The sequence below is a fragment of the Furipterus horrens genome, unplaced genomic scaffold (genome assembly GCF_987537825.1).
Source record: "Furipterus horrens unplaced genomic scaffold, mFurHor1.1.pri manual_scaffold_3, whole genome shotgun sequence".
In the NCBI taxonomy this organism is placed as follows: Eukaryota; Metazoa; Chordata; class Mammalia; order Chiroptera; family Furipteridae; genus Furipterus; species Furipterus horrens.
Genome location: NW_028327173.1, coordinates 23,658,447 through 23,673,107, shown reverse-complemented (window position 1 = coordinate 23,673,107; position 14,661 = coordinate 23,658,447). Strand labels below are relative to the sequence as shown.

General features: G+C 47.9%; 1 protein-coding gene across 1 annotated transcript; it reads left to right on the top strand.

The window, feature by feature from the left end:
* Positions 1-1,892: 1,892 nt before the first annotated feature.
* TRAPPC3 (trafficking protein particle complex subunit 3) lies at positions 1,893-12,225 on the top strand. Its single transcript, XM_090269110.1, has 5 exons — positions 1,893-2,062; positions 8,909-9,006; positions 9,245-9,344; positions 10,828-11,010; positions 11,481-12,225. The coding sequence occupies exons 1-5, from the start codon at positions 2,021-2,023 to the stop codon at positions 11,598-11,600; spliced, it is 543 nt and encodes a 180-aa protein (XP_090125236.1). The 5' UTR covers positions 1,893-2,020; the 3' UTR covers positions 11,601-12,225.
* Positions 12,226-14,661: the final 2,436 nt, after the last annotated feature.

The window sequence follows — 14,661 nt, the reverse complement described above, 5'->3', positions numbered from 1 at the left end:
TTGCTGTGTTCTGGGAGAAGGAGATGAAGTTGGGGAGAGGATGCCTAGTGTTTCTAAACGTCCTGGCCTTGAAGGGTGGTAGAGAGGAATTGGGATTTGGGAAGATGATGGGAGCTTTGCTAAAAGCACTTGGAGTAGCTGCCTAAGGAGCCTTTAAATTCCCATCTAAACCAGGAGAGCCTATAGTTCAGCCTGAGATGAACTGCACCTCACACCCTTAATTCAGGAACGATGACACTTTGTGGAGTCCCAAAGGAAAAGATGCCAAGAGGAAGAATCACAAGCAGAGAGGAAGAATATCAGAGGCTGGAAGACAGGCAAGGAGAGGCTCCGCTTCCAGTCTCCTCAGAACCTCTCTGCTTGACAGCAGGCTGGGTGGGGTCGGGTGGCTGGCCGTGACTGTGACTCAGGTTTCTGTGGGCAGCCAAAGGCAGCCGGCAGGGAGGAGCCCAGACTGACAGGCCAGCCAACTGCAGCTTTCACCTCAGCTGTCCTCTCTCTTGGGAATGCAAGATGCTCTTCTCTGGCTGTGCTCGCCTCTGGGGGCTAGCTGACCCCTGCTTTCCCTGCCCCACCCCCTCTGTTCCTTCCCAGAACCCTTGGCCCTTGGCCCTCTCCCCTAGGCAATAACCCAGGAGGGAGAGTCAAGGGGCACTCTGCCTCTAGAGAGGCCCGAGAATGTCTGTGCCACAGGGAGCAGGGTATAGTAATGGTTTGTCCTGCCCCCTGAGGGAGAGACCAGGGGAATCTGGGCACTGGTTTTCAGCCTGAGCAGCCTGAGCCCCCCAGACTTCTGCAGCCTGGTTGGCTCAAGTCTGGACAGGCTGGTTGTCATGGTGAAAGCTAGGGGCTAGAATGCAGCTGCTGCAGAATCAGGCAACCAGGCCTCAGTGAGGAGAGGGTGTTCTGCTACTCCAGCCCTGCCCCTCAGAATTGACCAGCCAGAGAGCAATTGCTGGAGCTGAAATCATAGGCTCTGGTCAGGGAATGTAGGACTTCCCCTTGGTCATGGGAGAGGGTGTGGCCAGCACATAACCCTGGTGTTTCTGGGGCCTGTTTTTTGGGCTGTTTTTAGAGAGTGGCTAGAAGAAAGGGAATACACATTTACTTTGCACCCAAGTACTCTGCATACATGGCTCACCAGTCTTCATAACAACTGAGAGAGAACCTGCAACTTGCCTGAAATGGCAAAACTGGGATTATAACCCAGGACTGACTACCACCAACACTAGGGAGCTTTTCTGGAAGCCAGGCAATGCACTTGTTCTAGTGGAGGGAGCAGGGAGAAAGTGACCGGCACTTTTACCTAATACCCTGGATATTCCATCAGAAGGTCACAGGTGGTAGGTTGCAGATACTGGCTGCATTTGGGGTTTGGGGACAGATGGTAGTTTGAAGAGAAAGTCACTAGCAAAATGATTGACACATAGTAGGTGGTCAGTAAATATTTTTGTAACGAAGAAGCCAGATTTGCATGTGAACCATTGCTAGTTTTTTTGGACATCCTGTGATCTTCTAGTTTTCAATTGCAGCAACAGCATAAGAAGCTAGTTGGAAGAGGGACTTTCCGAGACCAAACCCGAAGAGAGGAATTTGCCGAGCATATCCGAGTGGGGGCTGAGGGTGGGGAGAAGGGAGGGAAGGGAAGTTTGTGGATGATACAGGATTACTAGTAAGGTGCGGACGCCACCCAGTGGTCAGAATGCAACCTAGGGGAAGACAGGCTCTGCAAATTAGCCGCGCGCGGAGCACTCTGGAAGTTGTAGTCTAGCTGCGCTAAGGGGCGGTGCTGTAAGCGGAGCAGTTGGGTCGGGTAATCTGACGTTTATCTGGAAGGGGCGGGAGGGAGTTATCTTCTTTGGCCGAACTACGAATCCCATAGTGCCCGGCAGCAGGCCGCGCAGGCGCGGTGAGCCGGTGCCGGTCAGTACGGAAGGCTGAGGGGCCACGGTTGAGTTGAACCGTTTCAGACGAGGTCGCTGAGTGGGCCTGTGGCGAGGCGGGGTGGGTGGCCGGCATCATGTCGAGGCAGGCGAACCGTGGCACCGAGAGCAAGAAAATGGTAACTCTGAGCGTGTGACTTCGACGGGTGGGGCAGAATAGAGGCATTCTGGGGAAGGAGCCCGGCGCAGGGCGCAGTTGGAGCGGGCCGTCCTCTGAGCTCTGGGAGGGGTGGGATGGGGGTTCTCCCGGAGGAAGGAGGCGGCTGCTTGGGGGCTTGAGAGGTGAAAGCCATCCCGGGGGCGTCCCGGGCCTGAGTGCAGCAGTGCCCCTGTGTGCTAGGCCAGCAGCAACGATGGTGGTAACAGGAATAACCGCCCATTGCTCTCACTTGGTGTGAGGCACAGGGCCAAGCACTTTCCGTGTATTATCTCATTTAATTCGCAAAGTAGTCCTCTCAGACGAAGGACAGTATCGCCATTTTACAGCTCCGAGAAGTTACATAACTTGCCCAGATTTACAGGTAGGAGGACTTAGGATTTGAACCGTTGTCTCTCTTAACTCCAAAGGTAATACTTCAGCCTCGCAGGCCATACCGTCTCTCACACTTGCCTTGGCCTTGTAAGAGAAGCTCAGATACTGGTCTTGCCAGAAAGGAACTTTCTGTCCGGTGGGCCAGCGCAGGCAATAAGTGGTGCCCCTCTGGTAAGGGGAGGCCCCCTTCTTGTCCTGGGAGTGTTGGGGCACTGTGTAGTCCCATCCGGTTTGGCGGTGGATAGGGGATGGGCCTGGAAACTAAGGTAGATGACATTTTCCTCCAAACTAAGTGGACTTCTTGGCAAGTGTTCCTTTTCTTTGGCATATTCTTTCTTCCTCCAGAATTTCTCATGATGTTTGTCTTTGTTTTCCAGTTTAAACACTGAATATCCAAGATTGCATGCTGGGCATCTAGATCAGGGGTCTTTTGCTGACACTTAGCCCTAGAGGGGATCATTCAACTTCTGTCACACGTTTGCCTCTTACACGAGGAACAGCCACCCAAAATGTGCTGCAGGAGTCCCCGTTGCTCCTGAGTAGTACCTTAACTTTTCCTCAGACCCCTTTTGAGAAGCTGAGGTACCTATCATGGATCTTCTCCCCAGAAATGTTAAATAGAAAAACATATGCATGGACATTTACTTAGATTGGGGGGGGGGGTTTGTGGGCCCCTTCCACAGATTACAGGTTAAGAATTCCTGTTTTGGAGGAAATACCAAGAGTTTAAACAGGAAAGGAAAAGAGAATGTTTTGCTAGGAAACCGTCATATAGGGGAAAGGCATGGGCATAGGTTGGAATTCTGTCTTTTTCAGCTGTTCCTCAGTTTCCTTATCTATAAAATGGGGCAGTAATGCCCACCTTGGATTAAATGAAATTTCAGTATAACATGCATGGGGCATAGCAAATGTTTCTACAACCTTTTCTTTATTTTCTTTTTTCATTTTTTAAAAATTCATTGCTTTTAGAGAGAGAGAGAGAGAGATTGATTTGTTGTTCCACTTATGCATTCATTGGTTGATTCTTGTATGTGCCCTGACCAGGGATTGAACCTACAACCCTGGTGCCTCAGGACAAGGCTATAAGTGAGCTACCTGACCGGGGCCGCCACCTCCTTTTCTCAAGATATGAGCAGAAGGAGCAGTCTTCCTGCTTAGTTTTCGTAACTTGCTCTTATTTTGTACTTTATTTTTTTTCTTTCAACCTGAAGTCAATATTGCCATCTTTAATACTACTTTAGTAGGGACCTGCAGCCTGCCCTCCCAACGCCAGTATTCATTCAGCTGTGTTGAAGTGAGGGAGTTATGGAGGGGCAGCAGCACACACACTCCTGCCTCTGAACTTTTGCAGCTGCTCTTGCTGCCTGGAACTCCCTTTCTCCAGATAGTCACTTCATGCACAATTACTCAAATGTCACCTCCTCAGAGAGCCTTCCCTGATCACATGATTAGTTTTCTATTCTGTTTCTCTACTCTGTTTTTCTTCACAGCACGATTTCATTTAAAATGTTTCATTATAAATTATATATCGTTTATTTTCACTCTCCCCCATGAGAATGTGATTCATTGCGCCATTCTCGGCACCTAGGTTAATGCCTGGCTCTAGGCAGTCCGTTTATTGAACAAATGCCGTGAAGGTTTGCTGTGTCCTCTCTTTCAGTTCCTACTGGTATCTACTTGGGGCTTGCACATGCTCCTCTTTTTAGCCACCTGGTTCTCACATGCTCCTCTCCTCTCTGCTTGGGGAGACCCCACCTTTCATAGCCCTCTTCCCAGTCAGCGCAGTCTTCTGTAGTCCGCAGTCTTCTGATTGCTGCGTTTCCACTTAAGCCTTCCAAGACTTAAAGGGTTGATGTTCCCAAGTAAAAACAGCTTATTTGTGTAGCAAACTTCTCTTGAGTCCCAACCATATGCAAAGCTCTGTGCTAGGTGGTGTGGGAAAGGCAGAGATGAAGTCCTAGTCCCTAACCTGAGAAGCACACGCTCTGTGAAATTCAGAAAAGTGCCAACATGGGCGCGGTGCTGTCCGGGACTGAGTCCTGACTTCCCTACTTGCTTTCAGTGTGACCTCGGACAAGTTTAATCACAGTCCTAAGCACCAGTTTCACTAGCTTTCAAAAAACGTATAAAGGTAATAATAGTATCTATATCATAGGGCTGTTCTGAGGATTAATTGAGGTACATAACGCATGCAAAGCGAGCAGTGTGAACACAGTTGGAAGTCAGTCAATGTCAGCTAGCATTCTTATTAGCAAAGATATTAGTCTTCGTGTGTCTGTAGAGTGTTTGGTTCTTGAATCTGATGGGCAGTCAGGCCTGCCCTTCTTTTCTGTTGTGTTACTAGTAACCCAACGCCAGCTGCTCTATTCCCCAGAGCTCAGATAAATTACCACTTAATAGCGGCCCTCAGAGCCTCCATGACAGGAGGCATGGACTCAGTCCTGTGACTGACCTTCCTTCCCCAGCTGCTGGGGGCACTCGCACGAGGTCACTCGTGTTGACAAAAATATAAGCTTGACTCTTGGAGCATTAGCTCCAAAAATCAGCCCCCCGAAGGAGTGTCTGATGTTTTGTTTTGGGTGCTAACTAAAAAGCCTTCTGAAAACCATCAAGTGCAGTGGTAGTTCACCTGAGTGCAGGGCTTGGCTTAGCTTACTCTGCCCAGGTTGTGCCTCAAGTACTTGGAAATCACGTTGGCTATGTCAGTGTGAAACCACTGCTATGGTGTCTTGGTCTGCCAGGCAACTTGAAGTCCATCATCTCATTAGATCCTCCCAATTATTGGCATGACAGATCCTGCTGTTGCTGTTTCTGTGTGAGGAGATGGAGGGTTAGGAAAGTGAAGTGACCTGGGGTCTAGCATCTAGCAAGTGGCAAGTTCAGACTCTGAAGTAGGCCTTCTGACTGCAAGCCAGATATTCTTCCTAGATGCCTTGGTTGTTACAAAGTTCTTCATACTGATTGAAAATCTCCCTCTTTGAACCTAGTTCAGGGTGCTCTCTGGCACTACACCACAGAGAACCAGTTTAAAAATGAAAATATCTACTTGAGCTCGTACCATGCCCTGGGCGCTCTACAAACATCTTGGAACCCCACAGTAACCCTGAAGGGTAGACAGTATTGTTGCCATTGTACAGATGGGAAAAACTGAAATTCAGAGAGATTAAGCGATGGATTAGGGTCACATCGCTTTTTGCAGACAGTGCTGAACTCTAGGAAGACTGAGTCTCAGTAACTTAAACTGTCACCTGTAAAATGGGGATAAATGATGTTCTGCAAACCTCTCATGATTGTTATGAGGAACAGTGAGAAACTGTGGAAACATTCTGAAAGTTTTATAAAAATTGATGATCATTATTATCAAACATAAAGCAATCAGAAAATAGAAACATCGCACAAGAGATTCATGTTTTTGTTGGGAGGGAAAATGTGGTATTTATATTCGCTGAAGAAATTGGACTGGTTGAAATCGCTGACCTTTAAGGTCCCATGGAACCTTTAAAGGGTCACAGGACTGAAAACCCAGGTCTTCAGATTCTGCAACCTCCTCTTTACTTCTCTGCCTTCCTCTTCATTTCTCTTTTGTTCACTCCTCTAATCATACTAGTCTCCTAGCTGTTTCTCAGACATGGCAAGCCTACTCCCACCTCAGGGAATAGAATTTACACTTGCTGCCTAGAATTTTTTCACCCAGATACTACCTTCATGGCTTATCCTTACGTCCTTCAGTTTTTCTACAGATATCACTTTAATGAGGCTTTCTTTCTCTGACAACTCTATTTAAAACCGACACACACGCGCACAAACATAAATACCCCCTAGTCTCCTTTCGTGCTTAGTTTCCTCCACAGCACTTATCATTGTCTGGCAAACCATATATATATATTTTATATGTAGTGCACAAAGAGTGTAGATGACAAACTAAGTAATGAATTTTTAAAAGTTATTTATTTATTTTTAGAGAGGGGAAGGGAGGGAGAAAGCGAGGGAGAGAAACATTGATGTATTGGTTGTCTCTCACATGCCCCCATTTGGGGACCTGGCCTGCAACCCAGGCATGTGGCCTGACCCGGAATCAAACCCGTGACCCTTTGGTTTGCAGGCCAGTGCTCAATCCACTGAGCCACACCAGCCAGGACCAAACCATAAATTATATTTGTTTGGTTTATTATCTGTCTTCCTCCAATTATATAGTACCTGGTACATAGTAAACATTGAATGATTTATTTCTATACGACAGCCCCATTACTATTTTTAAAGTATGAAGATGTTTAAGTTATATATTTATCTTGCACATGCTTCCAAATAGGCTTGGTTTATAATTGAAGATGGAGAGATGGAGGCAGACTTGCAAATTAGATGGAGAGCCTGGGTTAGGGATCCCGTTCCCAAATCCCAGGCATATTGATTCTGTGACCATGGACTGATCTGTCTAGGACCTTGATTTTTCTTATCAGTAAATTGGGGGCTGCTGCATTTATAAGGAACTTGATAACGTCATGATATGCTTGATACTTGGCATCATGGAGGGCTGAGGCTCTTGGAGTTTCTGTCCAAGGGCTCATTAATAATGGAAGGAAAGCTTTCCTGACTTAATGCAGTGATGCCAAGTCTATGGACTGGTTACTGCTGGATTGTTTCCATACATTCATGCCCAAGCCATTCTAGTGCCAAACCTTAACTTTACTAAAAAAACCATTCTTCTCCTTAATAGCCTCTCCTTAATTGCCATATTTGGTAAATGGTCTCTTGGAGATACCCTATCTGACTGTTTTAGTTGAGTTTAAAGAACTTCCTGATTCTGGAACTGATTTTCTTTGACTTCCTAGTACAGGTAAAGGTTTTGTTTTGTTTTAGGGGGCTTATTAATATTGCAATTGTGGGGAATAGTGTATAGAATGAACATTGGCTTAGAAACTCTTGGTTTTTGTCCCCCAGAATTACTTTTGTCAGTAATTAGCTGTTTGGCCTTGGTTGGTGTAGTGGCTCAGTGGATTGAGCGCTGGCCTGCAAACCCAAAGGTCACTGGTTCAATTCCCGGTCAGAGCACATGCCTGGGTTGCAGGCCAGGTCTCCGGTTGGGAGCATGTGAGAGGCCACCAACAATGTTTCTCTCACACATTGATGTTTCTCTCCCACTCTTTCTCTCTCCCTTCCCCTCTCTCTAAAAATAAATAAATAAAATCATTAAAAAATAATTAGCTGTTTGTCCTTGGGCAAATTACTTAACCATTCTGAGTCTCAGTTTCCTCATCTTTAAAATGAGATTAATTCCTGCCCTTTCTGCTTTACAGAGTTATTGTGGGGTGGAAAATGAGATGAAAAATAAAATGCAGTGTGTAAGCAAAAGGCATTCACATTATTGTTCTTGCAGTGACCTCACCACCAGGCTGTAGGAATGAGGTGAGAAGCATTGGGTCCTGAGACCCTGGGTGTTTACATTACTTGAAATCTGTTCCCCAGAACACTTAGCTCTGCTCAGAGTTTGACAAGCTTCAGAAGGGAGTGATTGAGTGGCAGTCTTGATTTTTTAAGCCTTGTATCTGTGAATCCATTGGTCCAAATATACTGTTAACACATTTCTCCCTCTGTTTAACTCTGATGGTGCCTTTTCCCCAACCTGCTGCTTTGATTCTGTCTTTCATTTATCTTGGTTTTTGTCATTCTTTTTACCTCCCACATCTCTCTGTTTCTCAGTTTGTTTATCTGAGAAAGAGTTTTTGTGATTTTTTAACTGTGATTATAATAGAAACCAGTCTAGGTCAATATCGTGTTCCAAATACACAAAAAATTGTATTCCTTTCAGAGTTACCCCCTTTCCTGGGAACATTCTAGTTGTGTGTCAAAAGGAACATTATTTTTTCCCATGCTGATGACTTAGAAGAGAGGGTGTCGTTTGTGCAGTGGACTTCATCTAGGACTTCCTTGCTTCACTGTGGGGGGGTGCTGCTCCTGGGTGGGGCCTTGGAGTGCAGTTTAACTCTTGGCCAGACACTCCCGGTGTGCTAGGGTGTGGGGAGGCTATTGGGCCCACCTGCTAACCCACAGAGACTCATTTGTAAAGGTTTGCTTTGGGACTGTCTCTCACAGGATTTAGTGAACAACTTCTGCTCCCACACTAGATTCTGGTGCCTGGAGCTTACGCTTGGTAGCTGTAGGGGGGTTCAGGGTTGGCAGAAGTCCACCTTGGTGTGTTGGAAGAGTGACTGCTCAGTGCCTTTTACAGCCTGTTTTGCCTTGGGTCTGGCTGTAGCCCTGCCATGTTGACCCTGAGGAGCGAAAGTCCTTGGCCACGCCATAGTGGATGATGTTCTCTCCTTCTAGACACAGGTGACCTTCCTTTGAATCCTGACAGTTGCACTGAGGCCAGTCCAGACTCTCACCAAACTTTCTTGTGCATCTTGGTCCTGACTGCCTTTTGTATCTTTTTTAGAGCTCTGAGCTCTTCACCCTGACCTATGGGGCTCTGGTCACCCAACTATGCAAGGACTATGAAAATGATGAAGATGTGAATAAACAGCTGGACAAAATGTGAGTGAGCTCCTCTGCAGGAGCAGCAAGGATGGGGCTCGCTAGTACATGAATCCACCTGGTCCTTTGGAGTTCAGAACAGGGTCCTGTCGCTCATAACCAACATTCTGGTTTCCACGAGCTCCTTTATTGGGGTTTTGGAATTACCTCTGTTTTCCTTTTACCACTGACAGCCTTATGTGCAGATATAAGACATTCACACCCTGTAATATAGTCTGTTCTCTCATTTCCTTCCCAGGGGCTATAACATTGGAGTTCGACTGATTGAAGATTTCTTGGCACGGTCAAATGTGGGGAGGTGCCATGACTTTCGGGAAACTGCAGATGTCATTGCCAAGGTCATTATCCTGGGCCAATTGGCCATGCTGAAGGATTGTCTTTGGGAGGCACAGCTTACCACTCTCTCTCCTTTGGAGAGGCCTGTAGTGTTTCAAAAGACTAGTTAGGCAGCTGTTTGGGCCAAAGAAGCCTTCCTGGTGGTTTGGGAATAGTACCAATTATGAAAAAAGGGAAGAGTGGTTGGGATCATCCCTGTGGATTCAAGCCCCGCTGAAATCAAAGCCAGACCTCAGCTGTGAAGATGTAGCAGAGCAGTGTGCGGTTAAGAATGCAGACACACCTGGCTTCAGATTCTGGTTCCAATACTTACTAGTTCTTAGGTAATTTACTTTTTACCCTTTTAATTACCAGTTTCCGTTTGTTTGTTTGTTTACTTATTTAGAATCCTCACCTGAGGATATATTTACTGATTTGAGAGAGAAAGATGAAGGGAGAAAGAGAGCGAGGGAGAGAACATCGATATGAGAGAGAAACATCAATTGGTTGCCTCCTGTACCCACCCTGACCGGGAATCAAACCTGCAACCCAGGTTTGAGCTGTGACCAGGAATCCAGGTCACAGCCTTTTGTTGCACAGGATGACTCTTCAATGAACTGAGCCACCTGGGCAGGGTCCAGTTACCTCATCTTTAAAATGAAGAAAATAAGAGCTTCCTCACAGGGTTGTTGTAAAAAGTAAATGAAAAATGAATGTGAGCATTCAGGTAAAATGAATGCACTTAATGTAGTATCCATATAGTAAATGTTTGCTATTAATATTAGTGTTACATAATATAGGAGTAATAATAAATGATAAAATACCTGTAGCTTTGTAGTATTAGTTACCTAAAGGTTGGTTTTTTCTGATGTACAGCATGTTGGCCTTGCCCAAATCCAAGAGAGGGCTGACAGTGGAGAGTTTTGTGAGGGTTTGGAATTATGAGAGTGGATAGAGAGAAGGATATTTTCAGAGTAATTCTGCCCCAGGACCTGTATTCCCATCCAAGAAGAAGGGCTTAGAGCCTCAGCTGGCGTGGCTCAGTGGATTGAGTTCCCCTCTGTGAACCAAAAGGTAGCTGCTTCGATTCCCAGTCAGGGCACATACCTGGGTTGCAGCCCAGGTCCCCAGTTGAGGTCGCGTGGGAGGCAATCACACATTGATGTTTCTCTCCCTCTCTTTCTCTCTCCCTGCCCTTTTCTCAAAAAATAAATAAATAAATTTAAAAAGAAGAAGAAGAAAGGCTTAGAGAGCACCCCACTCAAAAGATCAGTGCTCTCCGTTAAGTGCAGGTGGACAGTAAATTGCTGCCTAATTGTATGCAAGAGAGGGGTGTGGGCTTGTGCACAGATGCCTTTTTTCCCTTGAATACCCAAAGTTTCAGTGTCTTGCAGGGGTCAGAGTTCTATTCCTGAGCTACTTAGTTCCCCTTTGCTACCCCATCACCTTCCCTATTGTACAGCCGCTGTTGCTCTTCCTATAATGCTTTTGTGTGTCCTCTGACAGGTGGCGTTCAAGATGTACTTGGGCATCACGCCAAGCATCACCAATTGGAGCCCAGCTGGTGACGAATTCTCCCTCATTTTGGAAAATAACCCCTTGGTGGACTTTGTGGAACTTCCTGATAACCACTCATCCCTTATTTATTCCAATCTCCTGTGTGGGGTGTTGCGGGGAGCCTTGGAGATGGTGAGTGCAGCTCTTTACCTTCTGGGACACCTGAAATGTAGTAGTGGCTTGATAAATGTCAATAAGAGGGAGAAAGAGAGAAGAAAGGCCTTTGGCTCACCTAGCACTTGGCTGCCTGAGGTGGTGTTGCTGCTCCTGAGCGTAGGATGCAAGCTAGACGTCTACATGGCGATGAGCCGCCCTGCTAGATTCAGAGATGGTGCTGCCAGCACCCAAAGCCTGGGACATTCATTGCCAGATTGACTTAATTTGGTGACAGTCTCATTCGGGTGTGTTCTTTGCCAAATCTTTCCTTATGGGTCAGGGCCACTGCCTTCTATAAGGGAACGTTGGAATTGACAATCTTGTCATGTGGAAAACCAGCTGCCTCTTTTGGCTGCTGTGGATGAGCCAATTATATCCCTATCCCCAATGGTTCCCCAGAGGCTGTGACTCTGTAGCCACTCCTTTATTATCCCACTGTCCCCCAGGTCCAGATGGCTGTGGAGGCCAAGTTTGTCCAGGACACTCTGAAAGGGGACGGTGTGACGGAAATCCGGATGAGGTTCATCAGGCGGATTGAGGACAACCTCCCTGCTGGAGAGGAATGACCGTCTCCAGGACATCAGGAGCGCTGGTGGAATCAGAAAGCCTTTGTGCTCCCTCTGCCCTCTAGAACTGAGTGACTCTTGAACACGGATGTTATATATTCTTCTAATCTTGTCTCTATTTTCCATGCTAGTAAGAGCAGACTGTAATATAGTCCATTTACCCCCTAAATGTGTACATTCAGGAGGGAAATCCTTTGCTCCCTTTCCCTTCTAAGGGGATAGATGTAGTCATCTTTGGTTGGACTAGAAAGAGCTCAACCATTTTACATTCCTGTTTGATTTTTCCAAAGCAAAACCCACTTTGACCCCATTAAGAGGCAAGCCTAGCACATCTGTTCCTGGGCCTTCAGAAAGCCATTGGCACATGGCTGCAGGGGACCCAGGGTTGTGGGACAGGGAGGAGAGGCGGGGAGGGCTGGGTCGGAGTGCCTAGCAGTAGTGTGGCACTCTAGTGCTCGCCAGGAAAGGGGAGCCAGTCGTGCTGGAAACACTGGCTTCTGGGAAGCCACCCAGGTCTCTCATTCCTCCCTGCTGTTCGGAGGCAACATCTCCTCTTTTTACAGAGGGTTCATCCTTTTTTCTTACAAATTCTTCAATAAAGACACATTCTTGAGTGAAGTCCAAATCCTGTCCTGTTTGCTTTCTGCTCAGCCCTAGGAATTTTTTTACAGTGGGGCAAGGAGACCAGCTAAGTCCCTGGGCCCTTCCTTGCTTTCACCAGGACTAGGAATGGCTTCTCCCCACAGACCAGAGAGCCTGGGAAACCTGGGAGCAAATCAGGCTTCTTCAGAATCATTATTGGGTCTACTCTCTAGTAAGATCTAGAATCAGACCATTATCCTAGACTTACCTAAGCCACCAAATTGGGGGATTTGGCTTAGAAAGACCATGTAAACCCTGGTGTTGGGTACCATTTATTGCATGCTTACCATGTGTCAGACTGCTGAACTTGGTGTGGATTATCTAGCTCACAATAACGCCATTTTTAGAGGGCAGGTCACAAGTTGCCCAAGGTCAGACAGCTAGTAAGTGGAGAAGCTAGGGTTTAAAGCCCCAGCCAGACTACAAAGCTCATGTTCTTCTTTTTAAAAAAAACAAAACTTTTAAATAAAAACAGTTCTATTTATTCTTAGAGGGGAAGGGAGGGAGAACGAGGGAGAGAAACATCAGTATCTGTTGCCTCCCATACGCCCCCAACCTGGGACCTGGCCCTCAACCCAGGCACGTGCCCTGACTGAGAATCAAACCGATGACCTTTTGTTTTGTGGGGCAACACACAACCCACGGAGCCACACCGGTCAGGGCCAAAGCCCCTGTTCTTGACGATGATGCCTGGTTAATACTGTAGGGAGCAGGCCTGTGGCTTCCTCTCTTAGTTTAACAGAGCTTAGGGTAGCTTTTAAAGGGTTTGGAGGGGTCAGAGGTTGTCAGGCCTTGTTCGGTAGCACCTTTGGGGATATCTAGGGCCTTGAGGTCCAGATACTCGGGTTGTTGGGTGGGGAGTGGGGCCCCAGGCCTTGCGCAAGGTTAGTAGGCAGGCCTGAGATGAGGAGCAGTAATGGTGCATCGTGCTTGAAGAGTGTCTTGGTTGTGCAGGTTAGGACCAGGGTTCTGGGACACCAGTAAGAGGCAGTTTGCACGTGACCTCCCTCCCCCAGCTCAGTTAGGCTGCTGAGGAGGAGGTGAGGTCACTTTTGTGTCTCCAAGTATAGGGAGGCTCATGCTTTCTCTGGGATCCCATCCTTCTCTGAGCTTCTGCTTCCCCTGCCAGGTACAATTTGGGGCCCCAGGGCAGGTACCCCATTTTGGTCAACTGTATTCTTAGAATCCAGGATAGGGCTGGGTCCAGTTGCCCTAGATTTTGAGTGAACGCAGGAGAGAGGAAGGGAACGAGTGCTGGGGCCCAGGGATGCGGAGGTGCTGTGGCGCGTGGATCCTGCCAAGGAAAGGGAGCTGCACCGCCCTTCCCTTCTCGGGGGGCCTCACCCTTCCTCTTCTCCAAGCACCGCAGCCCACTTCCCAGCAGCCGTTTGTAGGGCCTGAGGTTTGGATATTTCCTTTCCCAGAGTTAATCCTGGGCAACGTTACAGGGGCGGCAAGCTGTGGAAACAAAGCCCCTCAGTGACTTTTCCCAGTTACAGCCCCACAGTTGTGTGATGTGCACCCGGGGGCTGAGGGAAAGGAAAAGGCTGAGGACTACAGAGCCATTTGGAACATCCCCTAGTCACCTTTACCAAGTGAGCCAACCATAGAAGTCCCAGCAACATGCCTGCTGGTGCACCCACCCCAGAATTAATTTTTGTAGATTACATATTCCTCCGCTTTACTGGGACTGCGAGGTTGGAACCGTGCCCGGGCCTCAGGCTGGGCTAGTCCCCACTCTCCTTGATGTACTGGCACACCGTTCCGACCGGATGGGCAGGTGTGCCTGGCTATACGGGAGGGGCTGACTAAGGAGGGTTCCCAAAGAGACTGGGGCAGGGTGGTGGGTCCGTGGCGGGGGTGGGCGGGTGTCCATGCTGCTGGCCTTTGGCTTCATGCTGGCTGGGCAGAGTTCTAAGAAACCCTTGTTCTGCAACCTTTGGCCACCAGGGGTCTCCAGATCACCACTGTACTGTCCCAGAGTGACCATTTCAGAATTTGCTAGAAAGATGCACCTGATGGAGCAAATCAGAGGCTGCTCAGAGCCAGGAAGTGCCCCCTTCCTCCTGTCATGACCTCGGGACCTGAATGCAAAGCTCAGATGGTTGCCCAGCTGTGGGCTTGCCTCCTAAACCCAGGGCGCTGGAAAGAGCACGATGGCCAAGAAACCTGTGGCCCCCCCACACCCCGAACTGTTATGCTGACCTGCTGAGTTACACAGGCTCCCTCCGAGCCCTCCCCTAACCAACCCCTTACCTCCTGAGCAGAGACCAGGGCATCAGCTTGGTTCCCCTGACGTAAGGGAGTCCTATTCCTGCTCCAGACTCCCACCAGTGACATTTGCATATTCAGGTTACACCTTTCCCTGTCGGATTGGCCTCTTTTCATTTGTACTGGGCATCCAGGTCTGAGAAAGAAG